The 25,540-nt window shown below is 32.6% G+C and overlaps 1 protein-coding gene across 6 annotated transcripts in view; it reads left to right on the forward strand.

Annotated features, from left to right (window-relative positions):
- Positions 1-25,540, forward strand: part of METTL15 (methyltransferase 15, mitochondrial 12S rRNA N4-cytidine) — a 182,061-nt gene that overhangs the window by 61,168 nt on the left and 95,353 nt on the right. For 5 of the 6 annotated variants that reach the window (XM_045808588.2, XM_087855361.1, XM_045808586.2 and 2 more), the window contains exon 3: positions 19,946-20,082. The exons of the other annotated variant lie outside the window; for it this stretch is intronic. In XM_045808588.2, coding sequence (XP_045664544.1) covers positions 19,946-20,082 — 137 coding nt within the window. The remainder of the gene's footprint in view (positions 1-19,945; positions 20,083-25,540) is intronic. 6 annotated transcript variants of the gene reach the window in all.

Below are 25,540 nucleotides of genomic sequence, written 5' to 3' on the forward strand. Positions count from 1 at the left end.
TTACTTGGGGAATAGCTTTACTCTATTTTTTATGTATAAGAACGTTTGAGGTTTTATGTCACACAGGCAAGTAATCAAATATATGGAAAACATCTATTTTTGCTTTTATAAAATGGTAGACTGTAACTTAAATATTAATGTTATTGTATTTGAATTTATAATTTAAATATACAAGCAGTGCTTTCTTGGGTATTTTTCATCTTTACCATTTGCTCTTTTTAGGTTTCCCCCTACTCTGGCCTGTGCCAAATTAGATGAATATTCTATTCATTGCCTTTCCTTACAGTAGTTTTTATGGTATTTGAAAATATAATGAATACCATTTCACAAAATTTTATCCAATTAACTTTGTAAATGGGAAAATATTCTGGAACATATCATAGTTGACTCAGCCTATTTCTGGCATTTGGTTCACCAAACAATGTATGAATCACATGTGTTATTTGAAAATAAATTCAAATGTATCATTGGAAAGATATTTTAATATGCTGACACAGTTTTAAACCAAGGCATATATGGTTTTTAATTTGTGATTTTTAACAATGAAAATTATTAAATAAGTTCAGTCCTTTGTTTGGATTTATTTAGGGATGAAAAATATCAAATCAGATATTATTCACTTACTGAAATTAATTTACTATGAATTAAAAATGATATAATAATATCAAGCAAATGTTTAAAAGAATTGACTCTTGACTCATGCCTAAATGTTAACTTACTAGTTTGTAATTTCATAACAATAAATAATTGTTGAATAGAAGTGCAGAAGAAACAGAAAGATACGAAATGTCTTTCAAAAAGTGATACATAATGTCAGTAGCAAAGCTGATGTTAGGACTTACTTGATTTTGTATTCAGCCACCTAGTTTGGTGCATTCTAAATACTGTGCCTTTCAGCCATTTGAACCATGGTTGTTACTGTAATTTACTCAAAGTCAATTTAATGACATAAATATAGATAACCAATTCTTTTCTGTTACTTTTTTTTTATACTGGGAAATATCATTGCTAACTTCTTTCAGTGTAAAATAATAATTTCCTAAATGAAACTGTGGTTGTTTGTATAAATCCTAGTATAAAAATATATAAACTTGCTTCTTAGTAACCCATTCATCTTAGCTTATTTTTAATGTTTGCATTCATGAATTATCATTTGTCATAATTTGTTCAATGTGTAATTTAGGGATATAGCTTATTGTTTTTATTTCCTAGAACACACTTAAACTTGTAATAAAGTATAGCATATAGATGGTATTATAAACTGACTGAAGTAGTATGCCAGTAAATTTATTGTTGAAGTTTTATTTCTCTCAGAGGCCCACAAGAAATTTTAAATTTAATGTTGATTCATAATCCCAAGTTTAATTTCTTTCTTTAACATGCATTTAGAAATTTGGGGATATAAACCTTGTTGCAAAGTCACTAATAATTTGAACTACCAAATGAGATTTTTGTGTGCTTAATTTAATGGCATTCCATCTTGTGTATCTTCGTTTTTTTATTTCCCAAAGAAAGAAACAAAGTCTACAGAATGTCATAACAGGTAAAGATAGGATTCTGCATAAAGTCAATATCAAATATTATCTATGGAGGAAGAGGCCATGAAATAACTTGCAAGGAATTTTCTAAAAGCTCTAATTTGAATTCTTTTTGAATTTTGTTTATACACTCCTTGTATCTATTCCTTGAGTTATTATTTTGACAAATGTAAACAAATCTGGGTCAATGTATAGTTTCAATTAAGCATGGAGGAAGTGGTAATAAATGACACAGACCAGTTTAAAAACCTGACTCCATCACTAGTTTTATCAGTTGAAATGTACAACTGGTGAATGATTACAGGAGTAAACTTCCATGTGTGAATCATTTCCATTTGATGATTCCCTGTGGCGATTAGCTAGCCAGTACAGTAAACTTCACATTTTATTAAATATCAGTAGGATGTCATACAAGAGTATTTTATGATTTGTCCAAATAACATTGTAATGGAAATTTCAATAAAATAAATGACTCCCAATTGATCACAATCAGCTGTGTTTTTATTGCAACAGCACTTAGTTATGAAGCTATTACTACAAAGTTCTTTGAAACAGATTTCATGTGTATTTGCAATGTTATTGATTTATAATTTTTTCTTTTCAGGGCTCCTGCTAGAGCCTACTGCAGTGCTCTGTATTTTGAGTTAATGCAATTGATCTGCTCTTAAATGTTGATTATACTTTATTGACTACTTTAATTTTTTTCTTGATCAATAGTTATTCAAAAGTTGATTTAATACTGTTTGTTACTGATGATTTTAAGATTACTTCTCATAAAGAGAGACCTCTGGCATCTAAATTTCCTTTAATAGTTCTCCTCTTGTGTGTGACAATAACTGTTTATTTAGAAAAGAGAAATAGATGGCCTCTTTTTGCATTTATCCCAAAACATGAATAAAATCCCTTCCTCACATGGGCCTCCCACCCATAGCTAGCAATAACAAAAATGATTTATATTTTCATAAGTGATATATAAAATTAAGATCAATTATTTTCAGAAATTGTATGAAAAATCATTACTTCAAGCATTTATCAATCTTTTGTTTACTTAACTCTTCGGATTTAAATTTCCAGCACACTTGACATGATGTTAAGTTATAACAGAGTCATTTTAAATCTATTTAAGTCAATTAAGAATGTGAAGAAGATCTCTCTGAATTTATGGTCAGATATGTTTAGATCCTGTTTATTTAAGAATTACAGAATATTTGAGCTTGAAGAGATTATCCTTTTTAATCCCCCTGCCTTATCATTTAGGTAATTAAGGCCTGGAAAGGCAAAGTGACTTCCTGAAGTCACATAGCCACATTTTTATATAAAGTACTTAGCATGACGCTTGCACATGAAGTGTTTACTAATTATCTGTTGACATATTTGTTTCAAAACCTGGGTAAGTGATCATGACAGAAAAGGCAGAATTAATATTTACATTAGGTAGAATTATAATGTGACAATACAAATTAAAACATTTATTAAAAAATTAAGCGAACTTTTTCTTAAAATTTGTAATGGTGGAGTAAGGCAATATTTGCTATTCTTAGCTCATGTACTTTAGTTTTAACTTGTTTAACCAAAGTTATAGATGTAGAGTGGCACTAATGAGAATTACCCACGATTTTATTTACATTATACTGTATAATGAAGTTATAACATTGAGCCTATTAATAATAATTTTGCTTGACAGTAGAGAGATTCTGTGTTATTTCCCAGAAGGCAAATGATGCTTCTTTCATATAATTATCATAATAAATTTTATATTTTAAAGTTATCCCTGAAGTTATAAATTGATTTGTACAACTGAACTAGCTTTGTAATGTTTTTACGCTTTCCAGTAGAATTTAAAAATTGATGACAGTACTTTTACTTAAAATTTTGTCTGAAATTTTAAAGTAAACATTTACTCTATGTAAGTAGATGAAACTTGTGAAAATTTTCTTTTTCTTATAATGTCATTAGTTTGGGTTTCAGGGTAATTCAAAAATTTTTTTCCTCTTTTGTGTTAAAAGGGTTTTTTGTACTTTAACAGATAATCTTGAGAATTCAATTTTTTTTGTACTTTTCCAGGTATTCTTGAGAATTCAATGATTAAAACTGGAAGACTTAGATAAAACTTGGAGTAGAGGCTTAATTAAAGAGATAAAAAGATCTAAATTTTACTTGTGCTTTGTGTATAACATAAATTTACCTTTCAAAGGCTATATCTTTTTGTAAAAAATATTTTTTAGTATAACAGTCAATAATAGTCATTTTCACAACTTAAAAAATCTTTGTGTAAAAATATTATATGGAAATAAATCTGTGGTATACTTCAGGCTTTGTCGGTAATATTCTAGTGTTTAATTATGAACTGCAAATTTAAAAAAGCAAGTAGTAGTATATTGTAGAAGAGTTCTTTTGGCACAGAAATATTTTAAGAATAACAACAATTACATGTCTGAAATTAGATAAACTTCTGAAAGGCAAAGTTGATTTATTTTTTAGCTTCATGTGAAAACTAATAGTCAGAAAATAGCTTAGCGTTGTGTTCTGATTGTACAATATCTTAACTAACAGAAAGTGCTGATTGTTTCTACCTAATTTCTCCTTCTAGCAAGAGTAAGAAGAATTTTCTTGATCTGGACTAACACTTTAATATTTATTGTTTTCTATTAGCCTGCTTCTGATCTCTCTTTGCTATACTTAGTGTGTACATATTTAAAGTCTTTTTCATAGTGATTAACCAAACCATCTGAAGATATTTGGAGTATTATGTTTTACTTCAAACATAGACAACTAAACTCACTTCTTGCTTACCTGTATGTCTTTTCAGGATTGAGTATTCATTTGAAGATCATATCTTCTCTGTCTTATGGTATCTTCTCTTAGAACTATGTCAAATAAATAGGCTTACTACTTGCATTATGAAGACATAAATGATATTGTTGGACAACAAATGATAACACATCCTGCAATCCACAACTTGGCATAACTAAAAGATTTCCTGGCTTTAAGTGATTATATGAATTTGTTTTGTAGTCATGTTTGCTGCAACAGAAATCTAGAATTGGATATAGAAAATTGAGGGTAGGTGTTTAATTTTAGGTGAAGTGTTGATGGAATGATTGAAAAAATTGACTCTTCATCTAGCTTAATGTTTCTTCTTTAAATCCAGAAGGCATGAGTTAAGATGATTTAATTTAGAATGGATTGAAAATATTGGACTGTTTTGGTTGTTTAGTAAATAGAAGTAACTCAGAAGCACCACTTGAAAAGAAAAAAACAGATATATTGGGAAGACTAGTTTCCTTTTGTTATTAGATTTATGGCAATTTACAGTTTTTGTTTTGTTTTAAGAAGTTATTCCCTTGTATCCTAACATAATATAGCCCTAGTGCTTAAAAATAGACTTAATTTGCATGTTACAATTATTGTTTAGAAACCTAAATGGTCCCTGCAGTAATGCTTATATTTGGCATTTTAGTACCTTCGTAGCTTTGAAAATATTTATATCACTCTGGGTTATTGCTTCAAATACTCCAATCATACTTTTTGGAAATGTGGGGGTGTGAAAATTGAGGGAGGGACAGGAAGTATACAACATAGGTTTCATGAACTTTTCAAGAATAGGGACCATGATCGACGTTTTTGAGATTCCCATTGCAGTTGAACTCTTAGAGTGGTAGTAGATCTCTTACACTGAGACCTTCAAGCATAATTTTGACTATCCTATTTTTCTGTTTTTTGATATGTGATGTTTTGAAAGACAGTTTTTTTTAAGTTTATTCCCCCTTTTCAAGTTTTTATTTAAATTTCAGTTGAAAGACACTATTTCTAAACATATTTGAGATAGAATTAGATGCCATGCCATTATTGCCACCATCAAATGTTTAATGGCAAAAATAATATTTGTGTAGCGATCTACAGTGTAAAAATCATTTTATATGAATTATCTCTATTCCACACAACAGTATTAGGACTCACTGTTATTAAATGACTTGTCCAAGGTCATTTAGAGTGGAGACCCTTTTCTAAATGAACCCCTTTTGCTAATTCCATGTTCAGTGTTCTTAAGGGCTCCTGTGTAATTTCCAGCACTTTATTAGGACTCTATTGAATTATTTATGTTGAGAATTATACCTTATACCAATACCTGTAGTAAAGAATACCTGAAAGAAGCCCATAGTGTGAATCTAAGATTTAAAGTAAATAAGAGTAACACTAATTCTGGATAACTTTAATGAATTTTGATAACATTGTAAAAATTAAGCAAAGTGTTCATTTAATATCAATCTAAAGTTTATTTAAAGCTTTTCCTGGTAGGTAATATTTTCTTTAAGGATTTTATAGACTTCCTTTCTTTTTTCTATTTTAAGGAAGCCATCTCTTTGTTCATCTATACTTAACAAATATTTGTCACCTGCTATGTGCATAGCCTTGCTGGAAGTCTACATATGGAGTTTCTGTGTTGTCCTACTTATTGTTTCAGACATTTAGGCAGTATTTATAAAAGTCAGGATCCTCCAGAACCATCATCAATAAGATGGATACATATGTATTAAGAGGTTTATTTTAAAGAATCGGCTCACACATTTGTGGGGGCTGGCAAGTCCGAGATCTGTAGGATAGGCTGGAATCTCATGCAGGGGTTAATGCTGTAGTGTTGGAGTAGTATTTCCTCTTTCTCCAGGAAACCTTAGTTTTTGCTCTTAATGCCTTTCAACGGATTGGATGAGGCCCCACTAATACTATGGAGGGTAATCTCACTTACTTAAGGACAACTGTAGATGCTAAGTACAGCTACACAGTGTTTTTACAGCAACACTTAGACTAGTGTTTGATTAAATGACTGGGTGCTATAGCCTAGCCAAGTTGACACATAAAACTAATCTTCACAATACAGTTGATTTGAAAAGTTACCTATAATTGCATCCCTCCACATGAATATGATGAGGTTTACACATGCAAATGGTTTTAAAGGCTGCTGCTAGATTAGATATGTAAATCCCAGCTAGTACCTAAAATACTTTAGAGGAGACAGGGTGATAAAGCTCGTGGATCCTCAGAATCAAAAAGGCCACTGTTTACAACTTGGCTTCATTGCTTATTACAGTTTGTTTTGGGAATAGCTGCTTAACCTCAAAGTCTGTTTCCTGTTCTATAAAAAAGGGGAACTTTCTGTCTCACAGAATTAGATGAGTATGCTAAACACCCAGGAGACTTCCTGGCACACATTAGATGCTAAATAAATATTAATTCCGATTCCCTTTTCCCCTTTATTCTTTTGAAAACAAATTTTGTTTAATTACCAATATATTTGTATTCATTCAACCATGTATACATTCAGCAAATATTTATTCAGCTCTATGTGACAGGTACTATTCCCGGTATTAGAGATACAAAAGTTACATACACTTTCAGAGCTTGCCTTCTAGAGATGAGACACAGATAATAAACATAATAAAAAAGAAAGTTATAAGTTAGATTATGTTAGATTAGATAAGTGCTATGGAGGAGAAGTAAAACAAGAAAGAGGTATAGGGAGTCTTGAGTGTTGGTGGTTAGAAAAAGGGTTATAGTTTAAAATAGTTTTATCGAGGACAGGTTTACTAAGAATATTATATTTAAGCAAAGACCTAGAAGAGAAGACAGAGCAACTACTCCAGCCTTGAATATCTGGGCTGCAATGGGGTAGCCAGATGGGACACTTAAGTGCAAAGTCTTTGTGACTGGAGTTGTAGTTGAGGGACAGTAGGAAAGGTCTTGTAATTGGAATAGAATGATCTAGGAGCAGAGAAGTAGAAGATGAAATCAGACAAGTCGGGTGAGGTGTACTGGGCACATTTTGAAGGGCTCTGTGAAATAGAAGCCATCAGAAAGTTTTGAGCAGAAGAGTGATGTGATCTGATATTTGTGCTACTCAAAAACAAATTATAAGAAATTATAGGAGGTTTTATTAAGAGCATAAACTCCAAGGATAGCCTTTATAGGTTCAAATGGGTCTGTAGTTTATTAACCATTCAAGCTTAGGTGAGTTACTTCTCTATGTGCAATGGAAATAATAGTAGCATCTCCCTCAGAGTTGTTATGTAAATAACCCCCTGCTTGGCATGTAGAAAGAATCTAATAAATCTTTACCATTATTGGTAGTAATAATAGAAGTTTCTAACTATAATATACCCAATTTTTTGCTAGTCATCTTGAGTAGATACATAAAACCTGTTCTTGTCATTAATTTAGATATAAAACAATATTGATAAAGTAGAGATAGTCATGAGTATTAAAGAAAAATGCCTTTGCTTATAAATTCATGCTTCCAATTTTGAGAGGGTCAGATTTTGAGAGGATCTAATTCCCTGAAAAACAGATTATCTCCTCTGATGATACCATCTTTTTGGTAAGTACTATCATCATTCTTTTATGCAAGTAGTTTTGAAAGTTTTGTGACAACTTTAACATTTCTTCCAAGTATAGTGTTTATATCCAAACTAAGCTTTGGTTCTTATGAGTACTTCTTTATGGTGGCATTCCTTCTGTCATTTCTCTCATATGGACCCTTTCCTCTCCATCTGTTATTATCCCAGTGCAAGTCCTGTTACTTAGTGGGCTCTTGTCTGTTATGCTTTTTGACAGTGAAAGTAGTAGGTATTATTATAATCATTATTGTTGTTGTTGTGATTGTTATTTGGAACACTCACTGTGTGCCAGGAAGTATTCTAAGCACTTTATACACACAAATTCATTTAATCCTCATTATAATACTGTGAGGGCAGTGTTTTTGACTCCATTTAATAACCAAGAGAGCAGACTTAGAAAGATTAAACAATCTAACATTCAACTTAGTCTATTCTGTTGCTTCTAACAAACCTTGTATTTCATACACTTAAATCAATTAATGATTCAAGAATAATATTCTTCTGCTTTTGTTCTAGATTTTTTCTGTCCCCTGGCACACTTTTTCCCCCCTCTGTTATACTTAGCTAATTCTAATCCAGGCTTGACTTGGGGCCATCTTCTTTGATGAAGGAGACTTTTCAGACCATGACTGCATAGAGTAATATTTGTTTCTGTACATCATATTTTACTCTTTGTTAGTACTGCTATGTAATTATATACTGGTATTTATTAGTATGCCTGGAATTTTCTTTCTTATTATAAAATCATTTTGTAGATATGTGTTTGGTCTGTGCAAGTAGACTGAATGTCCATCAGGAAACCAGGAGTATATTTTATTAGTCCTTGTATTTCCATACAAAATTTATACTCCAAAAGTCTATATTCTGCATACAAAATTTATACAAAAAGCATATATCATTTTTCTTTACAGTCAAGATAATTAGCTACTTCATTTTTGTATGACTATTGCTTCCTTTGAGTCAACTGGCCGCTTCAAAAGTTATATAAAGTTTTCTGGGTCAGTTTAAAATTTAGAAATTTTGAACCCTTTATTCCTAGTAATATGTCAGAATACTGGTGCAGTTAGATTTGCACCACTGCCCAATTCATTGTCTGTAGATAGAATTGTTTACACACTCTAAAATATGATTAGTAGTGTGATAAAATTTTAGAGGACAATAATAAAAAGTTGAATCATTGTGTGTTACACCTGAAACTAATGTAACATTGTGTGTCAACTATACTCAAAAAAAATTTAAAAAAAGAAATAAAGATTTAAAGATCATCTAAATCATCTAGTAAACTGTATTGTTTTGTTGATTGGGGCTGAATTAAAAGAAAATTTGAAGATATTTTCTTAACTTTAAGACATACCAAAGACAGGCTAATTATGAAATTGTCTTATTTCAGATAGATCATTGATTTTTATTCCATTTAAAATTCTTTGAAATTTCTCCCTCTAGAAGTGTTACATTATTATTTTTTACATTATTTTTAAAAGATTTTATTGGAGAGATGGAGAGAGCCTGGGGGAGGGGCAGAGGGACAGGGAAGAAAGAGACTCCCCACTGAGCACAGAGCCCCATGCAGCTGGATCCCAGGACCCTGAGATGATGACCAGAGCCAAAGTCAGATGCTTAACCGACTGAGCCACCCCGGCGCCCCTAGAAGCAGTAGTACATTATTGAGAGGCTCCTTTTAAAGACCATCTGTCAACTGAAAGTTCTGTTAGTGTTTCTTCAAATTCAGAAGCCATAAAGCAGTTTTTTGTACGCCAAATTACTTTTGTATTTAGTATAAATTATCATGGAATTTAGGCATTTTGTGAATAATTATTTAAGTGCATTTAATTAATAGTATTATTAAATAGCACTATACCATTTTCAGATTTCCTTTATGCATTCTATCTTATTTCCATATCCTAATAATCTGGTGATGTGGGATAGGACGTGTACTTATCTCCATTTGCACATGAGGAAATCGAGGTTCAGAGAAGTTAAGTAACTTGCCCAACTTTTATGGCAATTAAAACATAGACTGTGGGCCAGAAACTAGATATTCTGATCTTCAGTCTCCTTCTTTTACACCCTGCTGCCTCATTTATATCTATATATATATACACACACGTGCACACAGTGGATTGGATGCCAGTACTTATATATATATGTATATTGGTCTGCTTTGATTGGTATAAAGGTAATGTTATTTAGAGGCCAAATAGTAGAAAATCTTACTATCATTGGTTTTATTTTAATGCTGATAAGAATTTAGTATTGAAACCATGTTGAAACTGCCATCAGTAAAATGACTTGTGTCCCCCTGACCAAAAGAAAAAAAAAAAAGGTTTGAAAAGAGCATTTGCTGAACACACTGATTTGAGAGCTCAATATCCTATTATTTTCACATGATTTTTCCAAATACTATAAACAATCTATATTTTTAATAATTCTTAGAAGAAAATACCTGTCTGGCATTCGCAGAGAAAGTGTGTCCAGAATATGTTATATGAATTTCTTGATGGTGTAGATAAAAACTTTTTTTCTTATTAAAAAAGATGCTGACAGATTGGCACTGTCTGGGCCAGAAATGCCTGTGAAATTAAGCTTATTGAGACCACCCTTGTCATGTTATTTTTGGCTATTTGTGTTAATTCAAGCGTTGTATCTGCAAGCAGATCAAGTGTCAGTCCATTTTACGTGGTTAGGACTTATGATTGAAATTCATCCATGTTACAGATAAGAGCAAACCTATTTAACACCAAGAAAGATGAAACTCTAATTATTTAATTTAAGTGAACATACTTACAAAGAAGAGAAAAAAAATAAGTTTTGTTACGACAAGTAAAGTCTTCTGTTGTGAATAGGATGGAATTTAATCTACAAGATGAAATGTTTGCAAAATTTAGGCAGAATGAGTCATAGTAACACCAGTACTCTTGATAACATGGGAAAAGAGATAAATTTATTGCAATGCATTGATTGTTTTGTTTGTGGTATAACTTTTATGTTCTTTTGAGACTTTTTTTTTTCCTTTACAAAAGCCCATGTAATAGTTACAAATAAAACAAAATAAGCGTGTAGCAGACAGATACTCAACAGAGCTTGACAAGACAATAATAAATCAACGGGTTTGGTAGGAAAAATGTTCAGAATGTTAGTGACTATAAGGTTGGTAGCTTTCTGTGTTCAGAGTTTTGTGTTCTAATTTATTTCAGGTCTATAGATGCATCAGTTTGACAAATGTCTACCTGTCAATAGATTAGACAGATACATAAGTAGAGCCTGAGAGAAGTCAGTGATAGTCGTGCATGATTCAGTACACAATAGTAGAACAATAGCTTGCCTTAGCAATTATAAACATTCCAGTGTCACTGTAAAGCAGATAACTTCTTCTAGTGATTTTTTAAAGTCAGAATATCCATTATATCATATGTATCATATCATGTCCAAATAACTAGCTCATTTTTCTTAACATTTCCTTAACATTTCCTTCACTAATTACTTCAAGGTACTCCCTTCTGTTGCCTTTGGTAAATGTGTGCCAGGTATACTGTATTTGGGGTGCAATATTCCCAAAGACTGCATAGTGTAATTTGGATATATAATGAAAGTAATTAATCTTACTTTTTTAAAAAAAGTATCAATGTTTTTGACTAGGATGAACTTCAAAAATATAATTAGAACTTAATGTTCTTTAAATATTTTAGGAAATGAAACTTCTTCCTCCCACTATGGATAAATGCTGTTTTAACTGGCCCCATTACATTTCTGGGTTTCCAGCTTTTTATTATTATTATTCTCTTCCAAATCTCTGCTCAGCAGGCCCCTCACTTCACTGTTTCAAGTTTACTACAAAGAGTTACTCTATTCCCACATGGAATTCTTACACCTTTGTTCTCCTACCAAGCTGCCTATATCTTCTCATACTTCTGATTTTCTCTCTTTTAGAGTAAGAAGTTGTTCCTCGGCCTTTCTAACACTAATTGGAGGTGGTGGAGGCAGAGTATCAGGGTGGTAGGGAGGAGAAGGAAATGCCTATTTCTGCCTATGTCTCTAATTGTACTGCCAATTATGTTTTCCTAAGTAAATGGCTCTGATATACTCATCTGTGAAATGGAATTATTTTATGTACCATACAATCCGTTATAAGAATTAAATTAGGCCTGGTTTTTAAAGTGTGTGGCATAATGCATGCTGGCACATAATAATTGCATAATAAATGTTGTGTCCTATACTCCTAGTTACCGGATAGCATGCTTTGTAGTTGTTTCTTATTTCTCACTTCTCCACTCACTGCATCTAATTAGTCTATTCTACCTCTACAGACAAAGCAAAGTAGTTAGGATTACAGGTTCAGGAAGCAGAATTGTTTTTGAAATCTGTCTCCAGCATTCATTAGCTGCATCTCAGATACATCTCAGATAATTCACCTAACCCTCTCTTAAATCTCCTGTTTCTCTTCTGTAAAATAGTAATAATAATAGTAACTTACTCACAGTGTGGTTTTGCGAATCGCATTCACTCAGCTGAATGTGGGTGAGGGTGTGTGTGTTTCTGCCTTTGTATAAAATGAATGAATGATGCAGAGCAAATGTTTCGCACCATTTTGGGTGTAAAATAAGCATTCAATAAGTGTATTATACATTCTTATTATCATTATTACTCTCCATCCCTACTGGCAGTTCAGGCTTTGTGTCCTCTTACCTAGGTGCTTGCTCTATACCAAGTCACCACTATCTTCTCACAACCTACCATCCTTCTAAATCTCTTGGCAGTTACATTATTTTTTGTGCTTAAGAAGTCTTCAAAGCTGTTCATTATCTAGCAGATATGATGCAAAGTACTTACCTTGGCTTTTCAGGACTGCTACAAGTTGACTTTACAGTACCTTCCAGCATTATTTCCAAGTTTGTTGCATAGGGCTACTTCTAGGATGGACACAGGGAACATATCACAACAAATAATAGCATCTTGCACGTACGTGAAAGTTTTTAATTTCTTCTTGTTTCTGTTTTCTCGCATTTTCTCTTTTCTACTCTCTTCTTGTAATACATCCTGCATTCCAGTCAAACTTGCTCTCCCTCTACATGACATATCCTTTTCTACATCTTATGTTTTTGCCAAGATTTAATTCTCTTTGTTTTTATTAATTATTTAGTAGGTATTTATTGATTATAGTCTGTGTCATGCATTGTTTGGCATCCAGGACACAAATGTTTAGGGCATCTTCCAGAGTATTCTAGAAAGAAAGAACAATATATTAAAGGTACTAAGGCCTCCAACTGAAAACTATGTGAGAGCAAGGGCCATATCTATTTTGGCTTACTCTCATATTTCTTTTTTTTTTTTTTTAAGATTTTTTTTTTTTTTTTTGACAGAGATAGAGACAGCCAGCGAGAGAGGGAACACAAGCAGGGGGAGTGGGAGAGGAAGAAGCAGGCTCATAGCGGAAGAGCCTGATGTGGGGCTCGATCCCACAACACCGGGATCACGCCCTGAGCTGAAGGCAGACGCTTAATCGCTGTGCCACCCAGGCGCCCCTACTCTCATATTTCTAACTCTAAAAATAGAGCTGTGCACATATCGGAATTCTCATAATTGTTTAAGAATACAATTTGAGAGAGATGGAACAAGGCAAAAAGGTAGAGAAGACATGAGACAGTTTAGCATGTTTGATAATTGTATGTGCTTTTATTATATTTTATAACTGGCTACAGAATATGTTGTAAAATTCATGTGTGAGGAGTGGGAGATAATGTTAGACAGAAATGCAGAGGTCTGAATCTGAAGAATATTATTCATTATGCCCAGAAATTTAGACTCTGTCATGTAGCTTGGGGAGCTTCTGGGGGCAGGAATGTCACATGCTACAATTTTATTTCAGGAAGAATATCCTGTTACCAGTGTAGCAAGAAGAATTAGAAGTCAGATTGAAGTATGGGTATGAGTGTGAACCTGTTGAAATAGTAAAGCGAAGAAATAAGGGGGCCTGAATTTAAAATGGGAGTAGAGAAATTTAAGGCATATTTATATAAAATCAACAGGACTTGATAGCTAATTAAATTTGGAGAATATGGAAGCGTGAGAAGAAAGGGTGCTCTCTGACTTCTGCCCAGCCTTGACGGCCCAGCTGATTTGTAACCTACTCCAATTTTGTCCGTCTCACTACTGTTTGAAATACATAGGTTTTTCACTTCTTGTAAAATGTTATGTATGCTTTTCTTATATTGCTTATTTCTTTTTATTAGTAATTAGTTGTATGCATGTCTAATTCCCTCATCAAACTGGAAGACCCATAACTAAAATCTCAATAGGTATTACATCTTATGACCTTATCTGTACTGAATGTTCAGTAAATATACAGATTATTAATTAATGCCATATATTCTAATTTACATCCTGAAAAAGAATCCTGAAGGTCAAACATATGCCTGAGGCATTTCAGTATTTCAAAATGAAACCTGTTGCAAATAGGTGAAGTTTTCCACAATTCTTTCAAAAACACTTCAATTCTAAATATTCAAAATTAGTAATTGCCAGAAAAGGAAATATTCATAGGAAGAAATTTTTCAGTGAAATCAGGCCATATTGTTTCCAAATTCAGATGAGAACTTACTATTAAAAATCTTGCACAGATTGGAAATGACTAATCAACATTAGGAAAATTGAAATTGAAAGATCTGCCCTCGTGCTGTTCATGGCTAAAAATGTTTTCATGTCCAATTTTAACAGTGTTGTTCCAGTGTGAACATTTCGATGTTTAGAACTGTCGGATTGGGAAAAATAAATCATTTAACTATCTAGTCTGTGCAGGATGATCTTGGGTAAATCCCTTGATTTCTGTCAGTTCCCCCTTCGGAGAGCAGCCTTAGCTGGGTTTTAAAGGATATCATATCTGAGAGGTAAAAGAGTAGTGCTAAGTATACTTCAGAAAGACAGAGCGTTATATATTAATGGAATTAAATTGGATTATTTCAGTGGGTTCTTCTAGCTCTAACTACCCGTGGGTCTATGATTTTAAGTATTTTAATTCTTTGTTTTTAATTTCAAGATCAGTTTGAAAACTGTAACCTGTCAAGAAGTCAGTCGTCACCAGTTGCTATTATACATAATGGGTGTATATTTACCTGAGGCCACATACACAACATAATTGTCTTTGGAATTGAATCCAACAGAGTTATCATCATGAAGTCCTAAAACAATTTAGAATGGTAGAACAATGATTGTTTCCAGCTTTGTTGGAGGCTTAAGGTACAAAGTTCCCACATATATGTCTATCTTCATTAAGAAAAAAAACTTTTTCAAAGAATGATTGTTTATTTCAGTGTAATTATATCATTTCAGTGGAGGAATATTATGAGATGAAGTGGAAAGAGCATAAAAGATTCATGTTTTAGTATTAGCTCTGCCCTCAACTAGCTACCTTTTTGGGCCTTGGTCTCCTCATAGGTAAAATGAGGAGGTGGAATAAATAGTGTGTTATGTCCCTCTAAGCTCTGAAATTCTACATCTGTACCCTGTTCATTATCAGATTCATAGCTATAGCTCAGCTATTCAAGTGTGACTCATGGTGCAAGGTAGAATCTAATCATTTCTATATTTAGAAGACCATGGGGATAAAATGTCATTTAGTTGTATTTGATTAAAAGAGCAACCTAAAATAAGAAACGTTCATTTTCTTATTTCAAAAGTAAAGGATTCTGATCAACAAATAAGAACATGGTGCATTAAAGTTACATAAATATCAGATCCTTATTAATGTTCTGAAAAAGTTCTCTGCATTAATGAAGCAACTTGTAATATTAGGAATATATTGATGTTAAATGACTCCTAAAAGTTGGATATCCTGTGACTATTTTATGTGGTCTTATGGTAACGAGTCTTGTATCTTAAGGAGTATTTCTAAATTCATATGCACAAATGTGTATTGTTATCTCTATCATAGTTACCTTGGGAATCTGATCTCTTTTTTCATACCACATCACTAAATATTTACTAAGCATCTACTGTGCACTGATGCTGTTAAAGTGGAGGCAAAGTTGGAGAATTGTAGTTATGAATGTTCCCTCAAGTGGTGGTGTTTTCTTTAATTCACTTTTATTTTGATTCTGAGCCCCAATCTCCCTGTGCTGAGAAGCCATCAATCATAGTCATTCCCCTTATCCCACATGAGCTATGCAGAGGCCCTGCATCTTATTACTCTTCTTATACCACCCTTAGTTCACCCTGAGATGCCTTTTGTTGTTAAAAAAAAAAAAAAAAAAGGCCCTCTAGGACTAAACGTTCTGCTTCTTCTATGCCAAAGAGGGGTATGGAAATCTCTGGTAGCACTGGAAACCCTGTGTTGAGGGTCCATCCTCCTTCAGTTCCTCATATAGATAGCTGCTTTGAGATCTTACCTTCTGTCAGTCATTTCATTAGTCCTGCACCTTCTTGGAATTTGTTCATCATTCGCATCTCCCTTTTACCCAATTTCAGTGAAATCTTTCTCTCTTTTCCTTAAAGACACTAACCTACCCAGGATAACTAGCACTGTTTCTGGGCTTTTTTTTTTTTTCTTTAATACTAACTGATAGGAAAGTGGTTGTCTCCAGAGGATAGGAAAGATACTTTTTTCTTTGTGCCATGTAAAAGTCTTCAAGGAACATACTTTCTAAAGCTCTAAATACCTAGGTGCCTGCTTGAAATAGAAGGAGGGAGGAAGGAAAGAAAAAAAGAGAGAAACACACACATCTCAAGAGTTGTCCTGCTACACAAAGATTAAAACATGGTTTCTGAGAGCCTTAATTCCAGTGGGAATGCGTGATCTATAAAAAAAAAAACTAAAGTTTTGTATGATTTTTATAAAGTTATTTCTGCCATGATTCTTTCTATGCCATCCACTTTCTTATTTTTGTCTTTTGTTCGTTCCTCCCTTCTTTTTTTATTTCTTTCAGAAAAGGCACAAAATTTAGAGTTGGTGACACATGGTTTAGAGTTCTCTTTCCTCACTTGCTATTAATAAGATCTTAATCAAGTCACCTTATCTCTCTGCACCTGAGTTTTGTACTTGCAAAAATGGAAATAATGCCACTTGTCCATAATTTTGTTAGACCATATAGGAAAAACGTTAATGCTCGATAAACTATAAGGTATTGGGCACATATAGACTTTGTTGATCTAATGCAGAAGAGAGCCAGGTATACCAGTATTCAGTTCCTGCATTTACCACTTACTAGCTTAGTGTATTCTTAGTTTCTGTATATGTATAAATCTGATAACACCTACTCTGTGGTTGTAAGGAAGAAATAAGATATTTTTATATATCTCTGTGAAGTAAACAGTGGTACATTTTTTTCCCTTTTCTTAGATAAAGCAGTTGAGGCTCAGAGGGTTAAAATTATTTGGTCAGGATTATACAGGTGAGAAGTGACATTGTCAGAATAAACTCTTGGTATCGAATATGGGTTTCATGTTTTAGATAAATTATATCAGATACTTTTAAAAAAAGAGTTCCACGTATGTTTGTAACATAACGTACGTATGAATACACACACACATCCATGCAGATGAGACTATATAGAAGCACTGCTTTGTAACACTCAGATTTATTTGTTCTTGTGCATTTGTCCAGTCTTATTTTATCATCAACTAATACAAATTAAAAAATGTGGTCTTATATCAAGTAAGTGACCCAGGAGAAGGGAGAGACTAATTGGCTCCCTTTTCAGTTGTAGCTCTGGTTGATTCAAAAGGCCTACATTGATGAGCAATGTATATCAGAATTTTCAAAATTCTTGTCAATGGCTTCAATAACCTATTAACCTAGGACATATGGTGGGGTTCACTTGTAGTTTTATAAATCTCATGTCTCCCACTTTGCTTTGTGTTACACTTGACTGGTAATAATTAATTTTTTTTCCCTATGGAAACTTCCTTGATTGTCAGTACATCTCCAAGGGCATAATCATGATATATTAAAAAATAATCATGTAAAGTATAATCATCATCTTAGATTTTCTAGAATATTTTAAATGATGAGGATTTTTCTTTTTAATTATTGATTGGGACTTTCCTGGCTTGGGATAAGGTAATCATATGCAAATTGTTTTATTTGCTATACTCTTAGTTTAAGTGCAGGATTATAGCAAGACTTGATATTGGAGCATAACAAGAAAGTAATTTATACTTTTGCCTTGGAGAAGTTCTTTGTTTAAATTATGCTAAACCCCTAGCACTTTTAAAACTGAGGTATGGTAAGGTGGGAGATTTTTCCCTATTCATAAAATAAGTATACAGACTGAGAAAGGAAATTATTCAACCTTGAGATTACAAGTATGTACTCCTAACAACCATACAAATAATAAGAAAGGGCGCCTGGGTGGCTCAGTCGTTTAAGTGTCTGACTCTTGATCTAAGCTCGGGTTGTGATCTTGGGGCCATAAGTTCAAGCCTCACGTTGGGGAACTTAAAAAAAAAAAAAAACCAAGAAGAAATCAAGTGTTGTTTTAATATTACCATTTATAATGTTTAAAAGAGTGTATAGCCATGTCTTCTGTGCCAACAGTGACAGAAGTGCAAGCTTTAGTTGTGTTAACATGCATGTTAAAACCAGCGCTTGCACGTTTTCACCACATTTACATCTGTCTTATAATTTACATCCCTCCTCTTTTCAGTTTTGATCAGAAGATTTAGTCCATGTTATTCTTCAAATAGCAGGCTAACTTTTTTGAGGACCTGATCAGAGGAGGGGACTCAGCATGGTAGCTGGTAGCAAAAAATCAAAGCATACTTGCGTCTTGTTTCTAACCACTCTCCTGGAAATAAGTTGTAGCCTCCAGGGCAGGGAAATGTTCAAATCCATTTCAGGAATTTGTCTTCTTGTGCAGTGTACACATTAACTTTAAAAATTTTTATGTTTAAATGTTTTTAATAGTTTGATCTATAGTATATGTTATCTTTCATAGTATTCAATATTATTGGAATGATTATTTTTATTTTCATAATACCAGTGAAGCTTATTAAAGGACAAATTAAACTACACTGAGAGTGTCTTGACTTACAAATCAACCACAATCAATTAACTTATTCACAAATATGTTTCTAATGGTCCAGGTCTGGTTTCTTGCCCAACTGAGACCTATTTTCTTTATAGTGTGGCCCAATAAAAGACCAAGAAGTAGATTCAAATCCAATTAGCTTTACTGTTTCTCTAGAATGATCTAAACATGAAAGATAGCCACCCCTGTACATCATAACCTGTTGTCCTGGCAAAATTATTACTGGCAGATCTTATACTCTCAAAAGTATCTTGGTTTAGATGAGCAATTATATGTCACCTTACCAACTAGGTAGGTATCGATGGTATCTTCTTTTCTTCTGACTTTCTTTTTCTTTTCAAAGCCTGGGGAAATCTAAAAACACTGGAATTTTAAGTGTCTTTCCCAAAGATATATAGCTACTTTGTGACAACTCTAGAATTTACCCTAGTTGTTTTGACTTAAGCCTTGAGCCTTTTCCAGTTCAGATTTTTAAGGATTTGTCCTGTGACTGTTTATTGTTCGGTATATTCATTCTTTTTCCCTCTATCTCTTTCTGTCTCTCTCTTTCTTTGTGTTCTTGAATATCTTCATGTGTAATATAAAGCATTTAGAGAAATTGAGATAAAGTGAGCCATGCTAATTTTAAGCTGTCTCCAAATAATGAGAAATTGTTGGAAATACTATCATCAGGCAGGTGCTGGAGAGCATTAAAAAGCTAGCAGCATAGCACTGTGGCCAGTTTGACCTTTGGAGGAAAATGTAAATTTGTCTTGAATTGGCCAGCCTGTGCCAGAGATTGTCATTTTACTGATACTCCAACCGTTTCTTTCAGACTGGTCACTCGTAATTGATCCAGGTCTCATATATAACAAATTGAACTCTAGGCAAATAGTTTTAATTGTTTTTCCAATTGCTATCAGCTCTGAAAATCAATATGTGCTTCTAGAAATTAGGGTAGCTAGCAAGAATATTTTGTTCATGCTAGGTAGTAATTTTCTTTTTCTGTGTTGGCTAGATTTTTCTAGATATGACATTTGGTTCAGGAGGACACACAAGAGCCATTCTACAGAAGGAGTCAGATATTACTCTGTATGCCTTAGACAGAGACCCAACAGCTTATGCAATAGCTGAACAGCTTTCAGAATTGTATCCGTAAGTAATTCTCTTGTATAATTATTGAATTTTGGTGCTGAGTTTTATAGAGCTTGGTTTACCATTTTGGAATTTGTTCTCCCTTCTCTGTTGTTATACTTCACTCTGCTACATATTTTCTCCCTTTTTCTCATGAAAGAATTAACGTAAATATTGTTTTTAGTACCTCTTAAAATGATATTACTGCCTTTATCCTTTCTGAATTCATAAAAATAAATACAAAAATGACTTATGGCTAAAATTTCAAGATGGGTTGAAATCCATCCATGAGTAATATTTTGACAATAGTTTAAAAAATAATTTTTAAAGAATTTATGAGTTACAGTTTCCAAGAATTTACTGAAGTAAGTAAGTATGTGAGAATTCTGCAGAATTCATTAGGTCACATACATCAATGTAATGCAGTTGTTTTCTCTGAATTCTTTTTGAAATTCACAAGTAAATTTAGAGCAATCTATCCCTCTGTCAAGAATTAGGTGAGCTTTCACTGTGGAGCTTTTTAAAAATATAAAATATTGTCTTCCTGAGTTGTTAAATCATCTTCCTTTAGAGAAAATTTTAGATTAGTGAATTACGCTATGTTGTTTAAAAGTTTTCAGTCTGAAAAAGGAAAATGTCTTGGAGCTAAGTTGACTACCTACAAATTTGTAAAGGGCTATTTTCAGGAATAAGGAATTGTTCTCTCATGCTTCAGAGACTGAAATCAAGAAAATAGATGAGAATTTTAGAGGCCGATTTTGACTTGATGTAAGCCAGAGTTTTTTGCTAGTTGTAACTGTCCAATAATGAAAAGGTCTGTTTGGTGAAGTAGCAAAAGTATCACCATGGAAAAGTTTAATCACAGACTAAGGATAGGAAGTTGAATTATTAATCTAGAATAGCCTTTTTCAACCTCTCAGGTCCCAAACTCTTTGCAAATCTATCAGTGTGATTAATTCTCCCAATAAAAATTAAATAAACACACCTAGATTTTTGTTTGCAACATCAGAGGGTTCAGTGGGAGTGCATGAAATCCATTTGGCCCCAGGTTATTTTCTTCTAAGAAAAATATGAGAATAAGGTTTAATGATATGATATATATATATATATATATATATATATATCATATATATATATATATATATATATATATATATATAAAACTGTCTCTGTCATTCTGCAATGTAACTTATATGCATCTTCTTTAAGAAGCTCTTGTACTACTAGCTCTTGTACTAGATGTTTGTGAAACATCTTAGGAGTTCACCTGATTATGACCTGAGTGTTCATAGAATGAGTATAGGTCTCCCATTATATTTCACTGTCATAGAAAAACTAGATTTTCCTGGATATTATTATTTCTAATTGCAGTGAATTCCAGTTCAGTTTTTCCAAGGTCTTTTATTCCTTCAAATAGCCTCCTTTTCCCGGAAGGAACTTAAAATTTTATCAATTTTATCAGGTGTAATTTGTTATCTAACAGGAATCTTGAGACTGTATTCTCTTTCCAGTTTATAGTTGTGGAAACTGTTAGCTTAGGTTAAATGATTTGCTAAAAGGCATATATGACTAAATAGGGATAATGCTGGGACATGTATTCTCCCCATCACCTAATAATCATAAATTTTTTATTGAAGTATAGGTGACATACTATGTTACAATAGTTTCAGGTGTACACAACATTTCTACACATTACTCAGTGCTTACCATGGTAAGTATAGTCAACATCTGTCACAATACAGCATTATAAAATATTATTGACTCTATTCCCTATGCTGTACTTTTCATCTCTATCACTTATTTATTTTATAACTGAACATTTGTACCTCTTAGTCCCCTTCACGTACTTCTCCTATCCTCCTGCCCACCTTTCCTCTGGCAACCACTAGTTTGTTTTTTGTTTTTAAGAGTCTGTTCTTTGTTTGTTCATTTTTTTTTTACTTCTTAGATTCTTCATATAAATGAAATCGTGTGGTATTTGTCTTTATCTGTCTCACTTATTTCACTTGGCATTAATACCCTCTAGTTTCATCCATATTGTCACAAATGGCAAGATTTCATTCTATTTTATGGCTGAGTAACATTGTATTGTATGTATATCTTAATTCATCTATCAGTGGGCACTGGGTTGCTTCCATGTCTATGCTATTGTAAATAATAATGCAATAAACATAGAGGTGCATATATCTTTTGAAATAAGTTTTCGTTTTCTCTGAGTAAATACTCAGCAGTGGAATTACTAGGTTGCATGGTATTTCCATTTTTAATATTTTGAGGAACTCCATACTGTTTTCCCAGTTGTTGCACCAATTTACATTCCCACCAATAGTACAGGAGCATTCCTTTTTCTCTGCATCCTCCCCAACACTTATTATTTTTTTTGTCATTTTGATACTAGCCATTCTGACTTGTGTGAGGTGATACCTCATGGTGGTTTTGATTTTCATTTCTGTGGTGGTTAGTGATGTTGAACATTTTTTCATGTGTCTGTTAGCCCTCTATATGTCTTGTGTAGAAAAATACCTTTTCAGGTCCTCTGCCCATTTTAAAATTGGATTGTTTGTTTTTTTTGGTGTTGAGTTTTATAAGTTATTTATATTTTTTGGATATTAACCCCTTATTGGATATATCATTTGCAACTGTCTTCTCTCATTCAGGAGGTTGCCTTTCTGTTCTATTGATGAATTCCTTTGCTGGCAAAAGCTTTTAGTTCCTCTCTCTTTGATGTTGTCCCAGTAGTTTACTTTTGCTTTTGTTTCCCCTGCCTGAGGAGACATATCCATACTAAATATGTTGCTAAGGTGAATGTATAAGAGATCCCTGACTTCGTTTTCTTTTAGGAGTTTTATGGTTGTAGGTCTCACATTTAGGTCTTTAATCCACTTTGGTTTATTTTTGTGGGTAGTGGTCCAGTTTTGTTTTTGGCTCACAGCTGTCCAGTTTTCCTAATACCATTTATTAAAAAGACTGTCTTTCCCTCATGCTGTATTTCTTACCTCCTTTGTGATAGATAATTGACCAGATAATCATGGGTTTATTTCTGGGGTCTCTGTTGTGTTCCAGTGAGCTATTTGTGTCTATTTTTGTGCCAATACCATACTGTTTTTTTGTTTTTTTTTTTTTTTACTGTAGCTTTGTAGCATATCTTGAAATCCGAGATTATGATTCCTTTGGCTTTGTTCTTTTTCAAACCTAATAACCTCATTTTATTAAGTTTTATACTACCTTGACTCAAATCTTATTGAAACTTTTTTAGTTCATCTGTAAGATAATTCTTTACCAAGTATGATAAATTAGTTATGGAACAATAGAATAAATCAAAATAAGGCAAGAAGAAGGAATTAATATGGATAAAAACCAGAATCAAAGAAACTGAAAAGAAGAAAGAATAAAGAAATTCCAAGCAATCATTCTTTGAAAAAAGCAAAATTCCTTTACAGCCTGATTATTAGGGGAAAAAAATGATCAAAAACATATGATTAAGATTGAAGGGGACACCAACCATAGACACAAGATAAGTTAATCATAAGCTAATACAGCCATAATTCTGTGGTAACATGTGAAACCTCAATGAAATGAATAATATCCTAGGAAATATAAATTATTAAAATTGACTGAATAATTATAAAACTTTAATTGATGATTACCAGAAAAAAAATAAGAAAGGTAACTAGAGTACATAGAACAATGCACCATGACTAGATTTGCAGTTGTTACTTAGCTCTTAAAAATTAGAAAAGAGCATTACCTTTTATGCTATTCTTGATCATGGTAAATATGTAAAGCTTTTTCAGTTCATTTTATATTGAATTTAACATAGTTTTATTTCTTAATCCTCTGGAAGTAGTATAAAAGAAAAAAGAGAAAAAGTCTAACCTCACTGAAGAATATAAATGCAAAATTCAAAAGGAAATACTAGCATATCTAATTCACATATCATTTAGTTAAAAGAATAATACCTGTGGCCTAATTAAAAGAATAATACCTAAGAATACCTAAGAATACAGAGATGCCTCCAGGTCAGACAGGCAATCAATGACAGATTGATAAGCATGACTGTAATCAGCTAGCTATTCTTTTTTTTTTTTAAGATTTTATTTATTTATTTGACAGAGAGAGAGACCGCCAGGGAGAGAGGGAACACAAGCAGGGGGAGTAGGAGAGGAAGAAGCAGGCTCCCAGTGGAGGAGCCTGATGTGGGGCTTGATCCCAGGACTCCGGGATCACGCCCTGAGCCAAAGGCAGATGCTTAACAACTGAGCCACCCAGGCGCCCCTCAGCTAGCTATTCTTATTAAAATCTCTGTGTTAAACAGGAATATAAGTAAACTACTTAAATGTAAAATATCCTATTATCGAAGGACAAAGAGCAGTTATTTTCCCAAAAGGTGAAATACTATAACAATTTAAGTCAAAATCAGGATATAAATATGGATCGGATTCTATAAAAATTTACAATCAGTGTTTTTGGAACTTATAGCATTTAGAAGTAAGAAACTAGTTAAAACATTCTTCTTGTAATGATTTGACCAAAAGACTTGTAACATTAATAAGATGATACAATAAGATGGTTAGATAAAAATTTAAAAATATACTCAGTAGTAAATACTTGGAAAGGGAAATAGGAAAAAAAAAATCCATTCTCAAAAGTACCTAAAACTATATAGAATATTTAGTAATAAATTTAACAAGAAGGCACAGTTCCAAATTAAAAAAAATAAAACTTTATAATTTTATTAAAGGACAAACAAGATCGAACAAAAGAGAAACATATTTATTTTGGTGTAGTATGAATTAATATTATAAAAAAAGTTAGTTCTCCTCCAAATTTAATGTACTTCCAGGAATTATCTTAATTGATTTAACTTTAACTGATGTATGCTTGTTTTTTAATTTATATAATATAATGTTAAGTATATATGGCTGGGGGAATGACAAGATCTTTTTGGGGAAATAAAAAAGAGAGGGGAAACTTGCCTTACCAGCTGTCAGATCATACTGTAAAATCACTATAATGAAATCAGTATAATATTGGCACAAGAAGAGGTAAGCAGATTAGTGGAAGATAGAATCCAGATACAGATTCAACAATATAATAGGTATATACTATACCATAAAATAAGTTAATAGAAGGTGAAGATATTTCAATTCTTTGAGAAAAATAATGCATTCTTAAGTAAATGGTGTTAGTACAATGCTCTTTGAACTTAAAGAACATAAAATGGCACCCTGTTTTCAGTCAGATTCAAAAATAACTTTCAGATAGAGTATGTATGAAAAATTGAAAAAGAAAATTCTGTAAGAAAATTGAAGAGATTATATGGACAATCTAAGTGTAAGAAGTTTCTTAAGACTACAAATTACAAATCTGTAAAATTAAATATTAGAAATAGCTAATATTTTATAAAATTTTAGAAGTATATGGCAAAAGTAATATGGTGTATTTTCCAAACAGTTCATTTGGGCAAAGAAATATTAAT

Source organism: Ursus americanus, chromosome 24 (genome assembly GCF_024610735.1).
Source record: "Ursus americanus isolate L20-20 chromosome 24, mUrsAme1.1.p, whole genome shotgun sequence".
Lineage (NCBI taxonomy): Eukaryota > Metazoa > Chordata > Mammalia > Carnivora > Ursidae > Ursus > Ursus americanus.